Source organism: Gekko japonicus, unplaced genomic scaffold (assembly GCF_001447785.1).
Source record: "Gekko japonicus isolate JY-2015 unplaced genomic scaffold, Gekko_japonicus_V1.1 scaffold83, whole genome shotgun sequence".
Lineage (NCBI taxonomy): Eukaryota > Metazoa > Chordata > Lepidosauria > Squamata > Gekkonidae > Gekko > Gekko japonicus.
In genome coordinates this window covers 1,930,001-1,951,504 of record NW_015168655.1, presented here as the reverse complement: position 1 = coordinate 1,951,504, position 21,504 = coordinate 1,930,001, and the positions used below count along the sequence as shown (strand labels likewise).

The 21,504-nt window shown below is 46.3% G+C and overlaps 1 protein-coding gene across 1 annotated transcript in view; it reads right to left on the bottom strand.

The window, feature by feature from the left end:
• Positions 1-21,504, bottom strand: part of PKN1 (protein kinase N1) — a 103,882-nt gene that overhangs the window by 911 nt on the left and 81,467 nt on the right. The window contains exons 2-21 of the mRNA XM_015415187.1: positions 17,868-18,168; positions 13,991-14,136; positions 12,837-12,966; positions 12,375-12,520; positions 11,518-11,731; positions 11,015-11,215; positions 10,729-10,838; positions 10,129-10,272; positions 7,985-8,060; positions 6,390-6,552; positions 5,303-5,399; positions 5,089-5,174; positions 3,972-4,047; positions 3,671-3,762; positions 2,540-2,716; positions 2,202-2,264; positions 1,851-1,927; positions 1,490-1,632; positions 844-951; positions 117-197 (exon numbers count right to left, since the gene is read on the bottom strand). Of these exons, the coding sequence (XP_015270673.1) occupies positions 117-197; positions 844-951; positions 1,490-1,632; positions 1,851-1,927; positions 2,202-2,264; positions 2,540-2,716; positions 3,671-3,762; positions 3,972-4,047; positions 5,089-5,174; positions 5,303-5,399; positions 6,390-6,552; positions 7,985-8,060; positions 10,129-10,272; positions 10,729-10,838; positions 11,015-11,215; positions 11,518-11,731; positions 12,375-12,520; positions 12,837-12,966; positions 13,991-14,136; positions 17,868-18,168 (2,631 nt within the window). The remainder of the gene's footprint in view (positions 1-116; positions 198-843; positions 952-1,489; positions 1,633-1,850; positions 1,928-2,201; positions 2,265-2,539; positions 2,717-3,670; positions 3,763-3,971; positions 4,048-5,088; positions 5,175-5,302; positions 5,400-6,389; positions 6,553-7,984; positions 8,061-10,128; positions 10,273-10,728; positions 10,839-11,014; positions 11,216-11,517; positions 11,732-12,374; positions 12,521-12,836; positions 12,967-13,990; positions 14,137-17,867; positions 18,169-21,504) is intronic.

Here is a 21,504-nt window from a genome sequence, read left to right as displayed (position 1 = left end):
TCAGGGGCTATAACAGAGTACCACATCGCTCAAACAGGACTTCTGAGTTGCTAAGAAACTGGGCAGTCCTTTCCCAGGATACCCAGAAGGTAAATTATGGACAGACTCCTACTGACCCTGAAGAATGGCTGCTTCTTCACATCTTCAGCATCACGCTCACTGGAGCCCAAGCGCCGTTCTGGGTTCCGACGCAGCAACTAAATAAAGTTAAATAAAGACCATCAGCATCAGACTATCATATGGACAAACAAATGCACCATTAACCCATACACGCCTTCTGCCCAGACCTGTGGGCATCTGCTCTACTTGACTCTCTCTGTCCCTTCTTGTACCATCCAGACCTGGAGCAGGACAAAGAAGGGTTGTGACTGCTGCATCTTTGGATAAGATCCCAAGTCCTCCCACTGTTCTACACAGCTTCGACTCCCTTATTATGAATGTCCTAGTAATCTCAGAGTTTGGCTCTGGCTATCCTTAGGCTAGGAGCTGCGGTGGCTCAAGTGGTTAAGACGCTGAACTGCAGGCTGTGGAAGGTCAGGAGTTCAGGAGTTCGAGACCCATCTCTAGTTCCAGCTCCTGCCAACCTAGCCGTTCGAAAGCAAGAAATTGCAAGTAGATAAGTAGGTACCACTTCGGTGGGAAGGTAACAGCGTTCCGTGCACCTTGGTGTTTAGTCATGCCGGCCACATGACCACAGAAACGTCTTCAGACAGCACTGGCTCTTCGGCTTTGAAACGGAGATGAGCACTGCAACCCTAGTGTTGGACTTGACTGGCTTTTGAGCAAGGGAACCTTTACCTTTACCTATCCTTAGGCTAGGCAAAAAACAATATCCAGACTCACCCGGCGCATGATGCCAATGGCTTCCGTAGAAAGGAAGCGGGGATATCGCACTTCATCATTCACAATGCTGTCAAACACTTCCTCTTCATCATCTCCAGGAAATGGGGACTGTAAGATCAATGGAGGCAGGGTAAAATTACGGGGGCACTACTGAAGCCAGTTTTATTAATCTCCCTCAGAACGAATTCCTATTACCCTCACTTTTGACTACGCTAGGCCCCCTCAAAAGCTCTCACATAATCCCCTATATCAACTTCCTCCTCTGAAAACAGTTCTTCCCACATCACCACACACAACCCTTCTAAGCCAGCTCTAGCTCTGTCCATTCCAGGCACCTGTAAAGCCAACTCCTTGTGTGGAATAAGCATCATTCAATATTCCACCAAAGAAGACTCTTCAGAGGAAGGCAATGAAAAACCACCTCTGCTTCTTACTTGCCTTGAAAGTCCCTTGCTGAGTTCTCCATAAGTGAGTTTCGACTTGATGTCACTTATGTACGTAATATTCCCTGAAATGCCCATCTTTTTGCTTTTCTCAAACAGGATGGATAGCCAACCTTGTCTATGTCTCACTGCCAAGTATCCAACCCAGTCTCTGACACATACACACCCTGCATCCTCTCCTTGGTCACACAGGTGGGACTTACCTCCCCTACAAGCATTTCATATATTAGTACACCCAAGCCCCACCAGTCCACTGCTCGTGTGTACGAAGTGTCTGTCAAAACTTCAGGAGCCAGAAACTCTGGTGTCCCACAGAATGTACTGGTGCGGTCAGCATAGCCCATCCCTGGCAGCACAGAACAAAACAACTGTCAAAATGCAGCTCATTCATCCACAGCCCTGTTCAAAACCCTGCCCCTTCCTGGGGCAACTGCAGATCATTGTAATGCTCAGCAGGATGGCTGCTAGTTCACTTTCACTTCTGCAGCATGTATTTTATTCGCACTTTGATTTAGTGGATCCTTGGCCCACTGTGATGGTGTCCATTCCACCCTAGACAATCACCTTCCTTGCAGAGGCCAAAGTCTGCAATCTTCACAAAACCTTCCGTGTCCAGCAATAGATTATCCAGCTTCAGGTCCCTGTAAGGTAAGAGAACATGAGGCAGAATTCTGGAAAATATCTTACTAACTACCATAATGGAAGCATAGCATAATGAATCTTGAATTTACATTTTAGAGGCTGTTATAATGACTATTATGCAGTCTTCCACAAGAGAGATGGGATGGGCAATGTTCATTCTGACAGCCCACCAATCCTAGGCAAAGGGTAGAGAAACTAATGCAGAGCATGTGGAAATGACAGTGGAAGGAAGGGAATTTACTATGTTTATGGCCCCCGCTGCGTGTTACTTACCTGTATACGATTTTGTGATCATGAAGAAATTGTAGCCCTAGGACAACACAAGCAGCATAAAATCTGCAGAAAATAACAGAGAGACTTTTTCAATAAGAGACAGTGCCCAAACAAATTCTGTAAGCCATCAATGACTACAGTGTAAATGCTCTGGGGAGTTGGAATCCGGGAGGGAAGTGTGACATAGTGGGTGAGATGAAAAGGCCTCGAAACTAGATATCTTCAGTGTGCTGAAGAAGAGTGGCATAAAATCACACTGAATGAGATGCTTTCGCAAAACTCTTGGCCTATTTCATTCAGTGGTATATGAGCCTCCCTCCCCCAGAGACTGGACTTACGTAGCACGTGGTTCGGTGAATACATCTGTGTGGATGTGCATCATAAGGTCTCCACCAGCTGTGTATTCCATTACGAAACAGACATGCTGGGATGTCTGGAAACAGGCGAAGAGGTTCACTAGAAAGGGGTGCCGGGCATGGGTCACAGTCTCAAATATCCGTTTTTCACACATCAGGCTAGTAGGGAGAAGACAATGTCAGGACAAGGGGTAGCCATGAGCTGAGCTGAGAAACTATTCTTTTATATAACCTCCACTGGAACTGTATATACACACGTATGGTGAGCCGTGATTAGACAGACAGGAAGGGTTCAGGTTCATACTCACTACTTGGTCCAGTCAGCATTCATACTCTCTCAATGAGTGAAATGCAAAATATACATGTCAGAAACTATTCATAGTTCCCACCACCTTGTCCAATCTACAGGCACTTTCACCCTCATTTATATGAAGAGGCATTGTACTTACTACTGGAGACACGTGAGCATGGTTAGAGGGGTTCTAGGTCTCCCTAATAAGGAAAGGGGCAGCAATGAAGGCAGGAGCTGAAGTGGAGATGGTGTGAGCCGATTGGGTGATGGGATGCAGGAGATGATGGCAGCTTCGGAGCCCCGGCACCTATCTGACTGGAGCCACTTCTACTCTGAGCACTAGTTGTAGCATGCTTTTTCAACCTCTGTTTGCTCATACACACACACCCCTTGCATACATTAGTGCACTCTCATGAAAACAACACTACCTGCCCTGACCTGGATAGCCCAGGCAAGCCCGATCTCGGAAGCTAAGCAGGGCTGACCCTGGCAAGTAAGGGAGACTTCCAAGGAATACCAGGGCTCGGGATTCAGAGGCAGGCAATCAAGTCACCTCTCGAAAATGTCCAAATCCCACTAGGGGTTGCCAGAAGTCACCATGACTTCCAGGCTTGCAAGCACATACATACACTCACACACACACACACAAAACCCACCCACAAAACCAACAATAACACTACTCAAGCCCAATATTGGCTTAGGTTGTATCCCAAATTAAACACTGCTGCTGTACCAGAAATATCAGACAATCACAAAGGAGATTTCAAAACAAATCCCCAGCCATCCCAGCACCACTACCTTGCCTGGCTAGCCAGACTCACCTCTCCACTTCATCCCTCGCAACAATGTCACCCTTCTTCAAGGCTTTGATAGCAAAAAGTTCCCCCGTCCGACGCAGCTCAGACAGCAGCACCTACATCCAAGAAGAACACCACCAACAGTAGTCAAGGTTTCTTTTAAGCTCAATTGGATCTCTGGGATTGTCTCAGCTCAATGACCAAAGCAGGCTCAAGAAGAAGAGGCTATTGGGTACTCTCCCCCATTCTGCAACTGGTAGACAGGTGCCTGGAAGTATTGGGGAGAGAAACTGGTTGGAACCCCAGGTGGGCGTGCAGTACTTACTTTGCCAAAATGGCCACGACCAAGCACAGCCACAAAGCGAAAATCTTCCATAGTGAGAGGTGTTTTTCTCAGGCTGCTGCTGAGGGAGAAAGAGCAAATCAAAGATGTGATTTTCCACCACCCAGGCAGAAGAGCAGATCATCACAACCAACATCAACATATATGAGATCAAGAGGGACACAGTAATGACCATTCTAGTGGCAGAATGGGTTTCTAATATATGTGCCTCACACAAGTAAGGAAGCTGGCTGAAACATTACTCTTGTATACAGACTGAGTAGGATTCTTCACATGTTCATTATGATAAAAGGGCCTGTTTGAGGTGAGTGGAAAGTACGTAGAATTGGGGCATGGCCACCATCATTCACCCCATGCAGCTTCTGCAGAAAGTGGATCCTGGTCATGTGCAGTAACTTGTTTATTTATACCCCAGCTTTCCTCATGATTCAAGATGTCTTACAATAATAAAGAACATTTTCAGTTAAAACCAAAATAAAACAACAAACCCCAGATCTCTCCCTCCATCAAAAGATGCCTGCCATTCAAACCCCCTCAAAAGCCCTGGAGCCAGGGGAGAAAAACAAACACAAGTGGGGACCGACAAACAGTTTCTCCTCATTGGGCCTTGAGCCTCCCATGAAAATCCCAGCAGCATAACACAGGGTGGGTATTGTGGAGTCAAAGTCAATATCCTGGAAGTGCTTGTGATATTTGCACATACACATTACAGGAAGCACTGCAAATCACCACAGCACTGTTAACCTGGAGAAACAAATATGTTTTCCAAGCAACAATGTATACTATGTGTGTTATCGCCAAAGCTGAAGCTATTTCTTGAAGGACAGATGAGGAACAACTGTGCAATTGTTGCAATTCAGACTGATTTCCCAGGAGACTGGGTATTTCGTTGATGTAACTGTCCTCGATTCAATTCAGCAAGTCTCCGGGGCTGTGGGCATGTTCTATTGAGAGCAGGAGGCAACACAATGAGAAGAGAGAAGTTCAGATGAAGGGGGGCACAGCAAGGAAAGGTAATTACAGTGGGTAAGTGACACAGGGAAACAGTAAGATGAATGCAGGTGTACATGTAGGGGGCGAGAGGCTGCATGTTCCCTACCTGTGAAACAGACTCTCAGACCCTTTGGCCTCGCCTCCTGGGCCCAGCTCCATCTGGAAAGGAATCTCATCCCCCACTCGTGAAGTCTGAAGAAACAAGCAGATGAACAATTCAGAGAGGCCTGAAGACAACAGCTGAAAGCAGCAGTCTGGAGATTATGCAACAGGCAACAAGAACTAACTCCTGGTCAACCAAACCAAAGACAGACACTTACCAACAAGACCTTACTGGGTAGTTCATTGTCATCCTGGCCCACTTGCTCTACTTGTGCTCTGTCCCCTTCCAAGCTCAGCTTCTCAATGGCAATGTCCCTGGAGAGGGAAAAATGCCAATCTGGAGAATCCAGGCAAAATCACTGTAAGAACTGCTGTTTGGTGAGAAGGTGGGGCTGCCGCAAGCAGTGCCCAGGTCCGTATCCCCAGAGCAAGTGGGCACCACAGCATCCCATTGCTTCCCGGCTGGACAGTTATATGAACTGCAGAGAAATGTCTGTGCCTTGGGGAAAGGCCACTGCTTGCTCAGAGAAGCGGCTGTGACTGCTCTGTGAGCTGGGCCCTGGAATGCAGTGGTCAGGAGATCTAGGAACCTGAACAGCTATGACAGCACCATGAATTAGAAACAAAGCAGGATCCTTATATTCTTAGCCTCCATTTGAAAAGAACAGGTCACATTACAACCAAAATAGTGATTGTGGCAATTGTGGCTAAAAGTCTGTGAATGTTAAGGGGCTTTGAGTGGGACAGAAGATGGAGTATCTGCATCAACACTGCTTCCACAAAAGTACTGCTCCTCCTACCCCAAACCTTTCTTTCCTAGTCCTTGACAATGAAGGGGGAAAAGTAGTAACTCAAAATACAGACGCTTATGACAGAAGAAGGGCTGCGGTGGCTCAGAGGTTAAAATGCTGAGCTGCAGACCAGAAGGTCTGTAGTTCAGCAGTTTGAGACCCCAGTGCCGCATGACAGAGTGAGCTCCCATCTCTAGCCCCAGCTCCTGCCAACCTAGCAGTTCGAAAGCAAGAAATTGCAAGTAGATAAATAGGTACCACTTTGGTGGGAAGGTAACAGTGTTCCATGCGCCTCGGTGTCCAGTCATGGCCACCTGGGAACACATGACCACGGAAACGACTTTGGACAGCACTGACTCTTCGGCTTGGAAACAGAGATGAGCACTGCCCCCTCGAATCGGATTCGACTGGCTTTCAAGCAAGGGAAACCTTTACCTTTATGACAGAAGCTGGGATTGCTCAGAGAAGCGACTGTGACTGCTCTGTCTGCCCACCAATAATAGAGGACACTCACCCAGAGTTGAGACTGTGCCTGCTCTCTGAGCCAGATGTTGGGGTCATCTGTGTTGAGGGGCTATAAGTGCCTGTGGTGCTGGCAGTGGGAATGACACGTCGCAAGAGCCGTACCCATGTGGCAATATCAATGTTCATCTGCCGGGCACGCAGGAAAGCCTTCCCTGAGAAAGACAGAACAGGGCAGGGGGATGTAACAGTTGTATCAGTTCATGCACTGTCATACCCCAGCCGCCAACAAGCAAAAGATCATGTATCACAAGTTAAAGGTGGCAACTAGAATGCACAAGGCAATCAGTCACATTTCACTAGTGCAAACAGTTAGTAACATGGTAATGAATTACTTTGTTTCTGAAAGACCCGAGACTAGAAACTAGACTGTTCCTCTCCCCACAAAACATCACTGCCATTCCAAATCCAAGCATGTTGTGTACACAAATGCAAACTTTAGCTCTACTAGGTTTGTCATATAAGACACAATTACCTTAGAGCTAGCATGCCCTAATGACTAAGAAAAAGGGCTGCGGCCCCACCCCGGCTACGAACTAATTGGTTTTAAAGGCCTTAAAAGCTACAGTAACTCTGCATAAGAAGTGGCCTTAGGACACCCACTATTCCCTCAGCACTCAGACACCCCTTCTCTTTCAAAGTGGCAGTAAGTTTCATGCGTAACAATATTCCATATGAGCTTCACCTCTCCTAATCCTCAGCAAAAATACCGCCCACACCTGTTCTTCACCAAACATGACACTAGTCTACATACAGGACCATATTTGTATAGCTAACAGCTCTCTCTGGCTTGCTAACGGAAGACTGCCCCCGCATTTCAACAGAGGTGCAAGTAAGCCAAGGATGCTCACTAACATTCCTTCAGTCAGAAAAATTGTTTTATTTTCAATGGATTGATTTGTCCACTTTGCTTTCCTGTGTCTCTTCTGTCTACTGAAATAAAATGTTTTAAAATTGGCTCAATCACTGTGAAGTCTTTTGTTAAAATCACCCCTGTGAGCTGCAACAATCCACTGTATGCCACTAGGAGGCCCAACTGGAAAGAAGGGAGAAGTGCGGGACCTATTAGAGTTTTGCAGGGCCTGCAAGACAAAGCTCTTCCGCCAGGCTTTCAGGTGAGGCAGTGGGCGCCCACCTGCTGTTGGCCTCCTCTCTACTACTGGTTTTAGATAGGTTTTTAGAATATTTTAACTGCCGATATGTTGTACTGTGGATTTTATGATGGAACCCGCCCTGATCCCACTTTCAGGGAGGGTGGGATACAAATTGAACTAAATAAATAAATCTTTCAGGAAACAAGTAGTGAGCTAATATCTCCACACACACACACCCGGTTTGGTTGGAGAGCACTGGCACCTTGACAGAGAGAGAATTTCAGCAAAAAAATGACTAATGCTGCTTGTGATAGCAAACTACCTCTCCGTAAGTGATCTGGGAAGAGTAGTGTAGCATAGAGAGCAGTAAACACACACATCTCTCTCTTGTGGTGTAGAACCACCCTCTGGGTAAAAGAAGCACCCAAGTAGACGAGGTAAGAGTTGGTAGTAACAATTGCAGCTGCCCTCCCCTGACAGTCCTATTCCTTACCTTGCTGCTTGGAGAAGATCTTCTTCTGTCGCTGGAGCTTGGGAATGCGTTCGATAACAGGGTTGAAGAAAGTAACCTGCAGGAAGAGAGAGTTGGGAGAAACTGGACTGCACAATGGGCAAGCAATTTCCACCAATAAGGGCCTCAAGGCAGAGGCTGTTGCGCAAGTCACAAGATGGGCCCAGATGTAGAAGTGGGACTGAACAGACTTTTATCTAGAAGGATGAATTCTGCTTTCACCATGGCCCAGCAACAAAGGGAAAATGCTTCCCTTCCAGGCTGGAGAAGGGTTTTGCTCACTGCTCTCTCATCTTCTTAAAAAGTGAGCTACTTTCAGGGAAGTAGACCTTCAAGCCCTGATCTATGGCCTTTCACATCAAAGTCTAAAATAACAAGAAACTGCTCTTTTAGAGCTTTTGCACATCTTTTTAAAATCTCTTAACTACATATATGACAGCTGTAATATGGACTCCAGTCGTTCTTTCTCAACACATTATATTTCTCTATCATTTGAAACAAAATATTTCATGGCTGGGAATGGATTTCACCATGGTTCTTTTTAAGACACTTCAAAAAGTGCATGTATTTCCCAGTGCACTATTCCATCCCCATAAAATGGATAGGGAGGTAGAGATTCCTATTGGAGACAGCCAGTCTTGTGTTCACTTAAAAAATCCATGCACACAATCCAAACAGCTAAAAGAAACACAAATACAGGGGGGGGGGGGGGGAGGGGGGAGGGAAGGGCCAAAGGGGTGTGGATCTGCTCCTCCTCTCTACTTTTTCAAAGCCTCAGAACTATGTGAGTCAGAACTATGAAGCTGGCATTTTATTCAGACTGCAAGAAAACATTTTAATCTCTGTTTTGTTTGGTTCTAGATTTTTAGTTGACACCATTTAACTCAAAGCTCTCATTGTTTCAAACCCTGTCTGCGCATATTCTTTGTTTAAATCTGATTACTAACTCCATAGTGATTACAAACTCATTATTTGTAAATTATCTGTATTGTAAAAAAATTAGTTTTGTTACGTCTACATCAAAGGTCATTATTATACCACGCACATGGATGTAACCCTGAAGTTTATTCCCCAGGTCAGAATTTAATAGAGATATTGCAATGTTTTATGAAGAAGAACTGGCTTTCAGGAATATAACTGAGCAAAACTAAATCTGAACCCTTTACCCATTTGTGCTTATACATATTTCCTCCTTCTTCCCAACCAAAGCACAAAAAACTGGGATGCTATATCATCTCCTTTTCACCTTGGAACATGACTATATATTTTTCCTTATTTTCCTGCTAATATGAGGAGCAGAAGGGACTGCAGGAGAAGAGGCAAATTGAAGAATATAATCAACTACTTTCAAATGGTATTTTATCATTATACCTCTAATTCTGAACTAGGTACCTTTTTAGATCTAAAACCCCATAGAATGGGGACAGGTACAGATAGGCGGTATTTTTCTACAGACCTGGAGGATTCTCTGGGTTTGCATAAATATATAACAAAAGCATATTTAAGTTTTGGCCGAAAGGAACAAGATCTCATGACACTATGTTGTGAGATCCAGGTTGCCATTTTAAAGAAGAAAGGAACAGTCACCTGCTACCGTGTGAGCTGGGCAGTCCAGGAAGAGAGTTGGGCAGCACAGGGGAGGAGGAGTGGGAGCCACTACTGCTCTCACCATGCTGGGCACTGTGGGTAGGTGAGGAGGAACAAGAGCCACCCCCCATAAGGAGGTTGGGCAGAAGATAGCAACTCTGCAAGTGGAGGAGGGGGATAAGTGGGAGTAGGAGATCCTGACATCCGCGTGAGCGGGGAGGAAGGAGTCTCTTGGGTCCTCCACTTGTGTGATTATATATTGTATAACCAACTCCATTTTAAACTGTTACACTGTCCTATGCTTATTGTAAAGCAGTATGAGAAGAACTGAACCAACTGGTCCTGTACCTTCTAGCAAAAAGCCTGGAGTCATATCCCAATTTATATCTGTGTGACAAAATGTATTACTGCCACAGAACTAGTTGTATATTTTTTTCACATCTTCCCCTAGTCGCAGTCAGCAGCAAAATCTGTCTGACTATCCAAATGTCCATCCTATGGCCCTCGATTGACCCAGAGTGACTTCAATTATTTGTTACCTCTGCCAAGAGAGTGCCTTGTGGCTCCAGCTCCAGGTGGATTTCATGGCGTTGGTTGTCAAGGAAGTCTTCTAGCTTGAGGTACTTCAGGGCACAGAGGCTGCGATAATCACGCCAGTAAACGCCTATCTCCAACTCTCTTGCCTGGTGTGGATAGGAAGGGAAACTATCTGTCACAAAGTGGCAAGTAGGTAATGACTCCAAATTGTACCCACATCTGCCATACCAGGTCCCAACCCAGAACTGTAAGCCATAGTAGGTCAACAAGTTCATTCACCATATCCTTGAAGAAGAGAATTCTTGGAGACTATGCTAGAGAATGCTAAAGATTATATATTCAATGCTAAAGAATATATTCTGAGGCGAGTTAAAGGGCAAAATGTCTTGGATGATCCATGCATAATGAACAATTTTCCCTGTTTAATCAGTATTTGACTGTTGATGCTTCTTCTTAACCTTGGAGTTATGTTTGAGAAGAACTTCAAACGCAAATAAGGGGTTTAGTATGACTACTCTCCTTATATTTCTTTTCCACAGTGATGCGAGTTAACCCCTGTAACTTACAGAAACATCATGGAAGGGTGAAGTCTTTGCACATACCCTCTCCAGTTCCACAGTGAAAATCTGGTTCCAGGCTTGCAGGCCACAGGGCTTCCAGGCTGTCTGGCCTACAACTGCGTTATCTAGCTTCAGGACAGCACCCACCTCATCTGTGAGAACAAGGACGACAATGAACTGGGAGTCTGAGGGGCCGTAGGTAAGCGAGAGAAAGTGAGCGGCCTCATTGTGTGCCAGTTACATTGGAAGGCCCACGTGTGCCTCTCCCCCACCACCCAGAGCACTCAGACCCTTCCCTCACTTTAGTGCCCCGAAACCCACTACTCACTGCTGATATCTTCAGTTTTGATGGTGGTCCTGCTGCTTACGCTACCACTCCGGCTGTACAAACCTCGCCCGCTCCGGCTCATGAAAGAGGGCCGTGCTTCGCCAGGGCTGTTGCAAGGCAGAGAGACGGTAGACCCACGGCTACGGCCTGGGACAAGCTCCAACAACCCACTGCAGCCCGACAACTGCACCTCCAGAGTGCCTGCCGACAAGAGAAAGTGAAGGATCCAGGAAGAAGACCAGCTGGAGCCTGCTCAGGAACGTTCAAAGCAGAGAAGTCACACACTGCCTCGGCATTATGATTGTGTAAGCCAGGAGTCATACCCACTTTACACATAAGTGAGGGAGAGAAGACTGGGGTGGTGGCATAAAGTTACTTTGCTAACTATGATTGCTAACTCTGAGCAGAGACTGGATTGTAATGAAAATTCTGGCAGAGTGCAAGAGTTGAAAGGGGCTGGGTAGCACACAGAGCCGAGCCTAGTCCATAGGAAATGCTGTTACCTGTCAGCGGAGATGGCTTTGAAAGGGTGTTGTACTGGTTGTGCTGGTAAGTAGTGGTATTGCGAGCACTAAAGGCAGGAGAAGAGGCTAGGATGAGCTCCTCTTTGATGATGCAGCCTTTTGGGTGATCTTGGGGCAGCTCACCAAGACGCTGCTCCAGAGAGTGATGCAAAAGGTCCAGCTTCTGGCTCGACTCATTCAGCTTGGTCTGTGCCTACAGCAGAAGGCCAGATGGTTCAGGTTTAAGTATTGCTCTACACTCCCACCTTCTTTTTCCATCCATCTCCCAACCGTGCATTATCAGCTCCCCTGGGATATTAACTAAGGCCTGGAGAAAAAGCACTCTTTTGTTTGGGACAGGTTGAGGAGCCTGAATCTCATCTGACTGCTGTTTCAGTAATTCATCTTACAACTGGAAAGCCAAAATGCAATAATCTGTCCAGATCTACATCCCTACGAGTTGCAGTGGCCAGAACTAGGTACTGCAGTCCAAGGGAACTGCATAATAAAAAAGAAGAGCACATGAAGGATATGGCCCTTGTGATCAGCTTCTACCTGTCTCGGATTATGAGTATTAGGATATAGATGGCATAATTATTGTGCCAAACAGTTGATGGCACTCTTGAAAGTTTGCTTGTTTTTCTCTAGACAACTATACTGACACTGAATTCCAGAGCTGAAAATATATGTGGGAGAAGGGAACGGAAACTGGATTATTACAAAAGTATTACATGTTAACTTTCTTGTAGGTTATGGGGAAGAAAAACTAGCTATTTTATGCTGCCCCCCCCAATTCATTCATAATTGTACGTTTGTCTCCTTTGTGCAACCCCAAACAGAGCACTGCTGTTCATTACCTCAGAGATGGCATGGCGGTCTTGAACTTTGCTGGAAGCCAGCAGGCGCAGTACATTCTTGGCCCCCTCAGACACAGCATGCTCCACCTGGAAGTGGTGTCTCAACTCCTCAATCCTCAACTCTATGGCGCTTAGATCAGTGTTACCTGCAAGTATCATTGGTATTGTTAGGTCCAACACTTGTGGTTAGGGAACAACAGCTATTTCTGCATGAGACAGTGGACTTTGCTGTGGAAGGGAACCCAGAAAATCCCAAACCTGAGCAAACTGGGCTTCAGAACCAGGCCAAGGTGGGGCAGAGGGGTTTCTAAAATCTCTCCAGAAAGTATGCTCTAGCTCCTGAAGGACTCTCTGAGGACTGAAAGGGGGGGGGGGGGCTGGCCGTTGCTGAGTGACTGCCTGCCTGCACTGAGAAAGTCTGCAGGGCATAGGTACTGCTGTCTTCATCATCCTCTCTTTCACCTTGCCCATCTTCCACATTCAGTTGCACCTCGTCAGCCTGCACAGCCTTGCGGATCTGCATGCGGATTATATTGATCTTAGTCTTGCTGTCCTGTAGCATCTGCTGGGCTGTCTGCAGCAGCTTCCGATCCTAGAGGGCAGACCAAGTGGGGGTGTGATTACCAAGGAAAGAAGATAATGAGCCGTTAGAATATAATCAGACCCAATGGCAGAACTCACCCATTTGGCTCCCTGTGTATTTTATAACCTAAAGAATACACAAACACTTGCCACCCAAACCTGGGGATACACCAGTCCCCACACTTCTCTGCACACTGTTCAGAGAGCTGGAAACACATCCTAGTCTATCTGTAGTGTCACTGGCCTCTGGTTTGAAAAGGGAGTCTATCTGAAACAGAAAAAGACATCTTGCTTCTTCAAACAAAACTTTCCAATATGAAGTTTAAAAAACAAACCCCTGCAGTTTGCAGGTAACAAATGAAAGTAATTTTAATTTTTAAGTCATAAAAGACTGCACACTGAAACTGTATGGGATGATACAAGAAATCCAAACGGATCACAGAAGTGTCTGCCTTTCCAAAATTCACAGATGTGAAAATGCTGTGGTTTGGGTACTGCTTTAGCCAACTGTTGCAGTCTTTGTCCAAGAGAGGATTTAATATGAAACAGGTAACAGTATGCAATATCTGGACCAACTTTGGCTGGACAGGCAGGTACAAACACCTCCTTAATCTGAATGGAAAGATTTTTTTGTTCTCCAATATTTGAGACTTGTTTAGTCATTTCCAAGTAATCTATTGAGAAGAAAAAAAAGTTAACTGGCAGGGGTTCATGCTGCTATAGCTACCCAGGAATCTATTTTTTTGTAAATAAAAATACAATCAGTCTGCCATTCCTATATTGCTAGAAGCAAAAAGCAAAGAGGCATACTTTGCATGCAAAAGATCCTGAACTTAAGCCCTTCATATATACGCTCAAGGAACTTCAGGTGGCAGAACTAGGACTCTTCACTTGTGGGTGCTCTCTACAGCATACTGATGGAAGGGCAGGCACATTCACCTTGACACTATGCAGGGGCTAGCCAGGCCACCAAATGCCTTTGACAGCTGTTACAAGGGTGGAACAAAAGACAGTGGCAAAGACAGCACACCCACCTTAGCAGCACCATTGTCATACATCAGGATCATGTTCTCCGCCCCCTGCTTCACCTTCAGCTCAATATTTAGCTGCTTCTCCAGGCCAGCAATGCGGCTTTTAGTAGCTGTTGACCGGCTCAGGCTGCCTGGTGACTGGGGAGCAACTGGAAAGATAACAAGAAGCAGTGAGGTTGATGCCAGGGTACAAATCCAAAAGCACCAAGGGAAAGATGTTCTGTGCTTATGCTTTATAAGGCTGATGGTTTCTCTATGGCACAAACCATCTGCGACAAAGAAATGTACACAGCCTTACATTTTCCATCATTAGTATATAATGACAGAGCAAGACATCCTTATATCAAACCATTTCTTAAAAATCATACATCACCCTTGGACGGCTGCACCTCAAGAGCAACCATAAAAGGTATAAAATAACCATTGTCTGTTTCATCTGAAACTTGATGAGGTATGAACTTGGAATTTCTCTGTGACAACAGGGAGCTATGATTACTGCTCTTCAAATATTAAAAGGTAAAACATTAGCGCATGTAAAATGTTGAAAAGCAGTCTGCCTAGAAAGAGGATTCTATCCCTGTGTTCACCGCTCAAGAACACAATGGCTGTCAGAGTGGCAATGGAAAGGGAAATGAATTCAGCTAACAGACAGCATGTCTGGGATTCAAAGTGAACACACTCCTCTGGCCACAGTGTATCAGCATGTGATAGAACTGACTGCAAAAAGTCCTGTTCCATCAAGCTGCTCTGGCCACTGCTGTTAGGGGAAGAAACTCTTACTGAAGACACAGAACCCAAACCTTTTAGAAAGTAAGAGGCAACATTCAGACTCTGGCTTTTAAAATTCTGGTCCTTAGTCGACATTATGTGGAATCAGTGTTAGGCAACGGTATGGCCAAAACACTCCTCATTACTGGGTTTCTTTCTTTCTTTCTAGACAAAGAATAACTATCGGACTAGTTGCCTGCTCTTGCACAAGACTGCCAGAACTGCTTGGTATTTACTCCTGAGCAATGTAGGCCAAAGCAAGCCAGCTGGAATGAAAGAAAAGGGGCAGCTCAGATTTTAAAAGCCAGTATACCAGTGAATAAATCCTAGATTTTCCGAACGCCCAGTCAGAAAGAACACTTGCAGCGTTGCCAGCAAGAAAATACCACAATCCCTGGGCTAAATGGGGACAAGCTTGTGACTGGATCAAATCAATAATCCATCCAGAACTCTTATCATCATCAGTGGTGGCTAAAACTGGATGCCATCGGCCAAGGAACTGCCCCTTCGCAAGAGTGGCAACATTTCAAAGCAGTATGGGCTACTTTCCTGCATCTGAAAGGAGCTATGAGCCTGAGGCCCAAACTCTCTATTACAGATTTTTTTGGGGGTGTAAAGGAAATGGCTGCACCCAGGGCCTGAGCTCTTTTAGCCCAGTTGTTTCCTAAGCTGGCTCTGTCCCTCCTCCCCCTTTTCTGTGGCCTGTCAGGTGCGACAGCAACCACTTCCTCTTGCAAAGTCACAGGCTGCTGTATCTGCATCTGGTGTCGTCCCAGTTTTGTGTAATGAGCTGTCTTGGAATGGACGCTCTAGAAAAACACAAAACCACTGACCTAGGAGTTAGACAAGCAAGATAGGACTGCCACAGATAGACAGGTTCACTTGTTTGTCCCATGGACTCCATTATTCCTTTGCCATTCTCTGCAATAGTGGGTGGTAGGAGACTCATTCCTCTCTCTGACCACAATCATAGAATGGCAAGGTTAGTGTTCCTTAGGAAATGGGGCTCGGGGGAAAAGCAGATAGGGAGCAGCAAACAGACAAGAACTGCAGTGTTCCGAAGCGTAAGGTTTCACACACCAGAGAAAAGGCTCCAGTAGACTAGGGTGGTCAAGGAGCAACAGTTAGAACCGGATATGGAAGAACTGATTGGTTTAGCATAGGAAAAGGAGGACGACAAGGATGTATATTGCCACCTTGCTTATTTAATATATATGCAGAGTACATCATGCGAAATGCTGGCCTGGATGAATCACAAGCGGGAATTAAGATTGCTGGGGAAAAGATCAACAACCTCAGATACGCAGACGATACCACTCTAATGGCAGAAAGTGAAGAGGACCTAAAGAGCCTCTTGCTCAGGGTAAAAGAGGAGAGCGCAAAAGTGGGCTTGAAGCTCAACATCAAAAAAACTAAGACCATGGCATCCTGCCCCATCACTCCTTGGCAAATAGAAGGGGAAGTCGTGGAAGTAGTGGCAGACTTCACGTTCCTGGGATCCCAGATCACTGCAGATGGGGACTGCAGCCATGAAATTAAAAGACGCCTGCTCCTTGGGAGGAAACCGATGGCGAACCTAAACAGCATGATAAAAAGCAGAGACATTACCCTGCCAACAAAAGTCCGCATGGTCAAAGCAATGGTATTCCCAGTAGTCATGTATGGCTGCGAAAGTTGGACTATAAGGAAGGCCGAGCGCCAAAGAATAGATTCTTTTGAACTATGGTGCTGGAGAAGGAGTCCCTGGGACTGCAAGGAGATCAAATCAGTCAATCCTAAAAGAAATCAACCCTGACTGTTCCCCTGGAAGGCCAGTTCCTGTCCTCCTCCCCCTTTTCTGTGGCCTGTTGAAGCTCAAATACTTTGGCCACCAAATGAGAAGGGAGCACTCACTGGAGAAGACCCTGATGCTTGGAAAGAATTTAAAAGAAGGGGACGGCAAAGGATGAGATGGTTAGACAATGCCATCGATGCAACGAACATGAAATTGAGCAAGCTTCAGAGGACAGCGGAAGACAGGAGGGCCTGGTGTGATCTGGTCCATGGGGTCGCGAAGAGTCGGACTCGACTGTGCGAATGAACAACAACAAACTAGGGTGGGGATGTATAGGAACAGCTATAAACAAATAATGCTTAGCAAACCAAACTGGATTCTCTCTCACATGCAACCTCTTGGCTTTGCTCAGGCTTTTACGAACAGTCAAGGCCTGCAGATATCAATGTATGGGGAGAAGGATAATTTTAAACTCCTGCAATTGATCAAATGCCACAGATAACACTAAACAGAATCACAGATGATTAAGATTACTCATTTTTCAGTTCCGTTTTCCAAACTACTCCACCTGTAACCCAGATGTGATAAAAAATTTCCAGATATCCTCACATGGCATCTGAAAGTGATTCCTGAATAACTAAAGAGAAGGAAAATGCATAGCTTCTAACTCAGAAAGGCATCTCTCAACAGTTGTAGGCAAGGCATTGGACAATATAGTTTATTCCTGCCACATTTGGCCTGTGTCTGAACCCTGCTTCCCTAAAGCATTTGAAAACTAGCCAGATGAGTTGTGGGGCACTGGCATTCACACAGCACTGACAAACCATCATATCAATAAATGCCTTTACTCTACAGGTTTACAAATCCAACAGCCTGCACTAAGGTCTTTTATTAATTTGTACTCAAAACAGATTATCTCGCCATCTGCTACAAAACCTTTCTGGAATGCAAGTGAATATGCCAGCCTGATGTCATATCGGTGATTTCTTTACACATGTATAGCTTTTGCTGGACCAACCGTTCTCTTCAAAATGGCTGCCACCCAATTAGGGACAAGTGCAAACACTACCACTTGGGTTACCACCAGACATAGTTTTGAAAGGTTTGTTTGTTCTTTCACAAGGGAAGCCTCACAACACAGCTTCTTTTCTTGAGTCTCAAGAACTCTCGCCAGATGGAATCTCCAGAAAGAGCCTTAAATTCACTGACAGCTGGCTATAGGCTATGCACCATGTCACAGCCCCCCACCCCCTCTTGTACTTCTGCCCGCCCTGTGTGATCCCCTGCAGAGGCTGCTCCTTGGCTTCCTCTCACCCCCATGATTAAATCCACACTCACTCTCCAAGTCCTCAGGGTCTTTGACCACAATGTGAGCATTGAGATCCTGCAGTTGGTGGTGCAGCACCTCCAGCTTGCGGTTGGAGCTCTTGAGCAAGTTCTCCACATTGGAGAGATTTTTACGGTCTGTAGTAGCCTTGCGTAGGTTCTCTGCTCCCTCTTTGATCTTCAGCTCTTTGCGAATTTCACGCTTAATCTTCTCTTTCTCTTCGTCTAACTTCTGCTGCACGCTGGTGTCTGAGAAATCTGAGCTCTGGTCCAAGCCCAGGTGGTCCAGCACTGACCAGCTGCCTGGATCACTCTGTGAGGGGGAAATGGGGAAAAAGGTGGTTACAGGAATGGACATCAAGTCTTAAGCATTATTTCTTGTCCCTCCATCTGCAGCTCTTCCCTTCTGCCATGTTGGAGAATAAGTTAAGATTAGTTAACACATTCCACAATATGCCTAAAGAGCATTGCGTAGTGGTTAGAGTGTCTGACTAGGATCTGGGATCTCCATGCTCGAATCCCCCCTCTGCCAAGGAAGCTCACTAAGTAATCTTAGGCCTACCACACAGGGTTGTTGTTATGAAGATAAAATGGAAGGGAGGAAACACTGGGGAGAAAAGCAGGGTCTGAGTATCTAAATAAATAAATGTTTAAAAAATGACAGGCACATAATTCAACCATTCTACAATCAAGACAGTTAGCAAGGCAGATAGCAACAAGCTCAGCTGCTCCAAAGCTCTATCAAGAACACCACAAATGAAGACACCGTGAACACATTGCAGGTAGAATAAGGAAAAGGAATTTAAAGGAGTGACTGAACAGCCAGCCAAGCACCGCCCAACACTCCTAAATAGAAAGCTAATATCATATAATGGCTAAGCTTGGAGTGAGTCTTTAAACTAGAGGTGGCATGGTAGACCCCTGATCTAAATGTCCTGCAGTTTTTTCTCTTTCTTCCAAAGCAGCCATGTGGGCCACTAATGTGATTAGGGAAGTAATACTGGGGAAGAGGGTGCTTAATCCCCCCCCCTGCAACATTACCCAATTTAAACTGCTCTCCTGTAAAGCTGATATTAGCACTGTGGGGAGGGTGGAAGACAAGTATAGTATCTGCACCTATTAACTCCAGAGTAGTGATTTAGATGGAATTCAGGCTCAGGCCTCTGTGCATCACACCTCTGGGAGACTGACAAGCAATGCCCACCTACCTGGAGGAGGGAGCTGAGGTCCTAAATCTGCGCCGCCTGCAACACCGCTCACCCCACAATTGAACGTTAATGAAGATGAACATTGAGGGCATAATGCCTCACAAACGTGTGAGGCGTGGCCCAAGTACCTGCTTTGCAGATATCTTCCAACAACGCACCTCGCAGGAAGGCTGTGGATGCTGCCACTGCCCAGGTAGAGTGTGCCCATAGCAGACCCGGAAGCGACTTCTTGACTAGCATATAGCACAACTTAATAGTCTCCACAATCCACTTGGATAGACATTGGGACGACAGCTTCTTCCCTTGAGAGGGTAGAGCAAAAAACAAGGCTGGAGATTTCTGAAAAGGCCATGTTCGATTTAGGTAAAAGAGTACAGTTCTTTTGACATCCAACGAATGAAAACGGCGTTCTTCCTCCGTTGAAGGAGACGGAAAGAAAACTAGAAGAACAATGTCCACTTGCAGGTGAAACTCAGAAACAACTTTCTGCAGGAAAGAAACATCTGGAGCCAACGTGACCCCATTATGATGAAAACTCAAATAAGGTGGGTCACAGCGGAGTGCCGATAACTCACCCATCCTCCTGGTGGAGGTAACCGCGACTAAAAAGGCTGTCTTACACGACAAAAGCGGTAGACTACAAGTAGCCATCGGTTCAAATGGTTTGTCCATGAGCCTTGCAAGCACCATGGGTAGATCCCACGCTGGTGTGGGTCCACGTGACGGGGGGAAGAAGTGGGTCAGACCTTTATCTTGGTCTGGGGGTGAGAGAAGACAGAGTGACCGTCAATCATTGGGTGATTGGCTGAAATTGCGGCTAAATAGACCTTCAGTGAGGCACAACTGAGTCCGAGGTCTAAATGAGACAATAAGAACCCAAAGATTGCCATCAGATCAGATAGTGGAGGCAGCAATCCTGACGAGTTAAGGTAAGACAAGAATTTCTTCCACTTTCCAGCGTAAGAAACTCGGGTAGACAGTCTGTGACAATTCAATAGGACATGATCTATTCTGTCTCCGACCGATCGAAAAGGATCCTCCAGATCGTGAGCTTGAGATGCTTCACATCGTGATGCAGAATCCGACCCTTCTCTGCAAGGAGGAGGTCTGCAGCTGGGAGAAGGTGAACGAAGGAGCCCTTGGATAGGTGGAGCAGAGTGGAGAACCAATGTTGTCGGGGCCACCACAGTGCCACTAAGAGACAGCGTGGTTTTTCCTGCATTAACTTGACTAGTACTCTGGGTATTAGAGGAATTGGAGGAAAGAGGAAGACGTGAAGACGTGACCACAGAACGAGAAGACCATCTCCCAGAGATAGGGGATCTATCCCCACCCTGGAGCAGAACAGGTGACATTTTCTGTTGCTGCGTGTCGCAAACACATCCACCTCTAGATGGCCCCAAAGGCAAAAGATTGGGTGAAGATAAATCCAATTGAGCTCCCAGTCATGCTCCGCTGCCCCTCCTCTGCTCAAGAAGTCTGCTTGAACATTTAGTGTTCCTGGCAGATGAGCGGCCCTTAGGAACGTGTTCCATGATTGACACTTGACCCATAGTACTATGGCTAGGCGACATAGCCCCCCCGGGAGATTGTACCTCCCTGTCTGTTGATATAACACAGGGCTGTGGTGTTGTCTGTCAGAACTGTGACCACTTGCTCGGTCACTAGGTGTTGGAAAGACCTGAGTGCATACAGCACTGCCAGGAGTTCCAGGAAATTTATATGATTGTGTGCTACATGGGACTCCCATCGAGCCCCTATACAAAGACCCTTGAGATGTGCGCCCCATCCCCAGAGGGACACATCTGTAGTCAGCGTGAGTGTTGACGTGGATGGATGGAATGGGGCTCCTGCGAGGAGATTCACAGGATCTATCCACCAAAGCAGAGAGCCCAAAACGGATGGTGGGAAGACAAGACGAAGGGACTGGGGATTACTCTGTGGGCGAAACCTGCATACGAACCATAGCTGCAGAGGTCTCATGTGCAGTCTGGCAAAAACGATGACATTGATGGTGGCAGCCATGAAACCCAGCAGCCGCTGGATTCGGTTTGCCATAGCATGTCCAGACTTGGGAATAGAGTCATTAGATCGACAATGTCCCCTGCTCTCTGAGGAGGGAGAAAAGCCTTGCAAACGACAGAGTCTAGGATAGCTCCTATAAACTGCACCCTTTTGGTGGGAAGTAGCATTGACTTTTTTAGATTTACCTTGATGCCTAAGGACGTCAGGACAGTCAAGGTCTGCTGGCCAGAAAGGAGGAGACATCTGAGCGGCTGCCGGCGAGACGGGTGCATGATGACGTTGGACGCTGGCGTAAAGCGGAGCCAGAAGGACGTTGCTGGAACCAGAGGAAGGCGTGAATCGTGCGACCGAAGGAAAGAACTGCCGCCGGATCGAAATGGAGCCCGCCGGGAACGAAGCGAAGCGCCGAGCCGAGA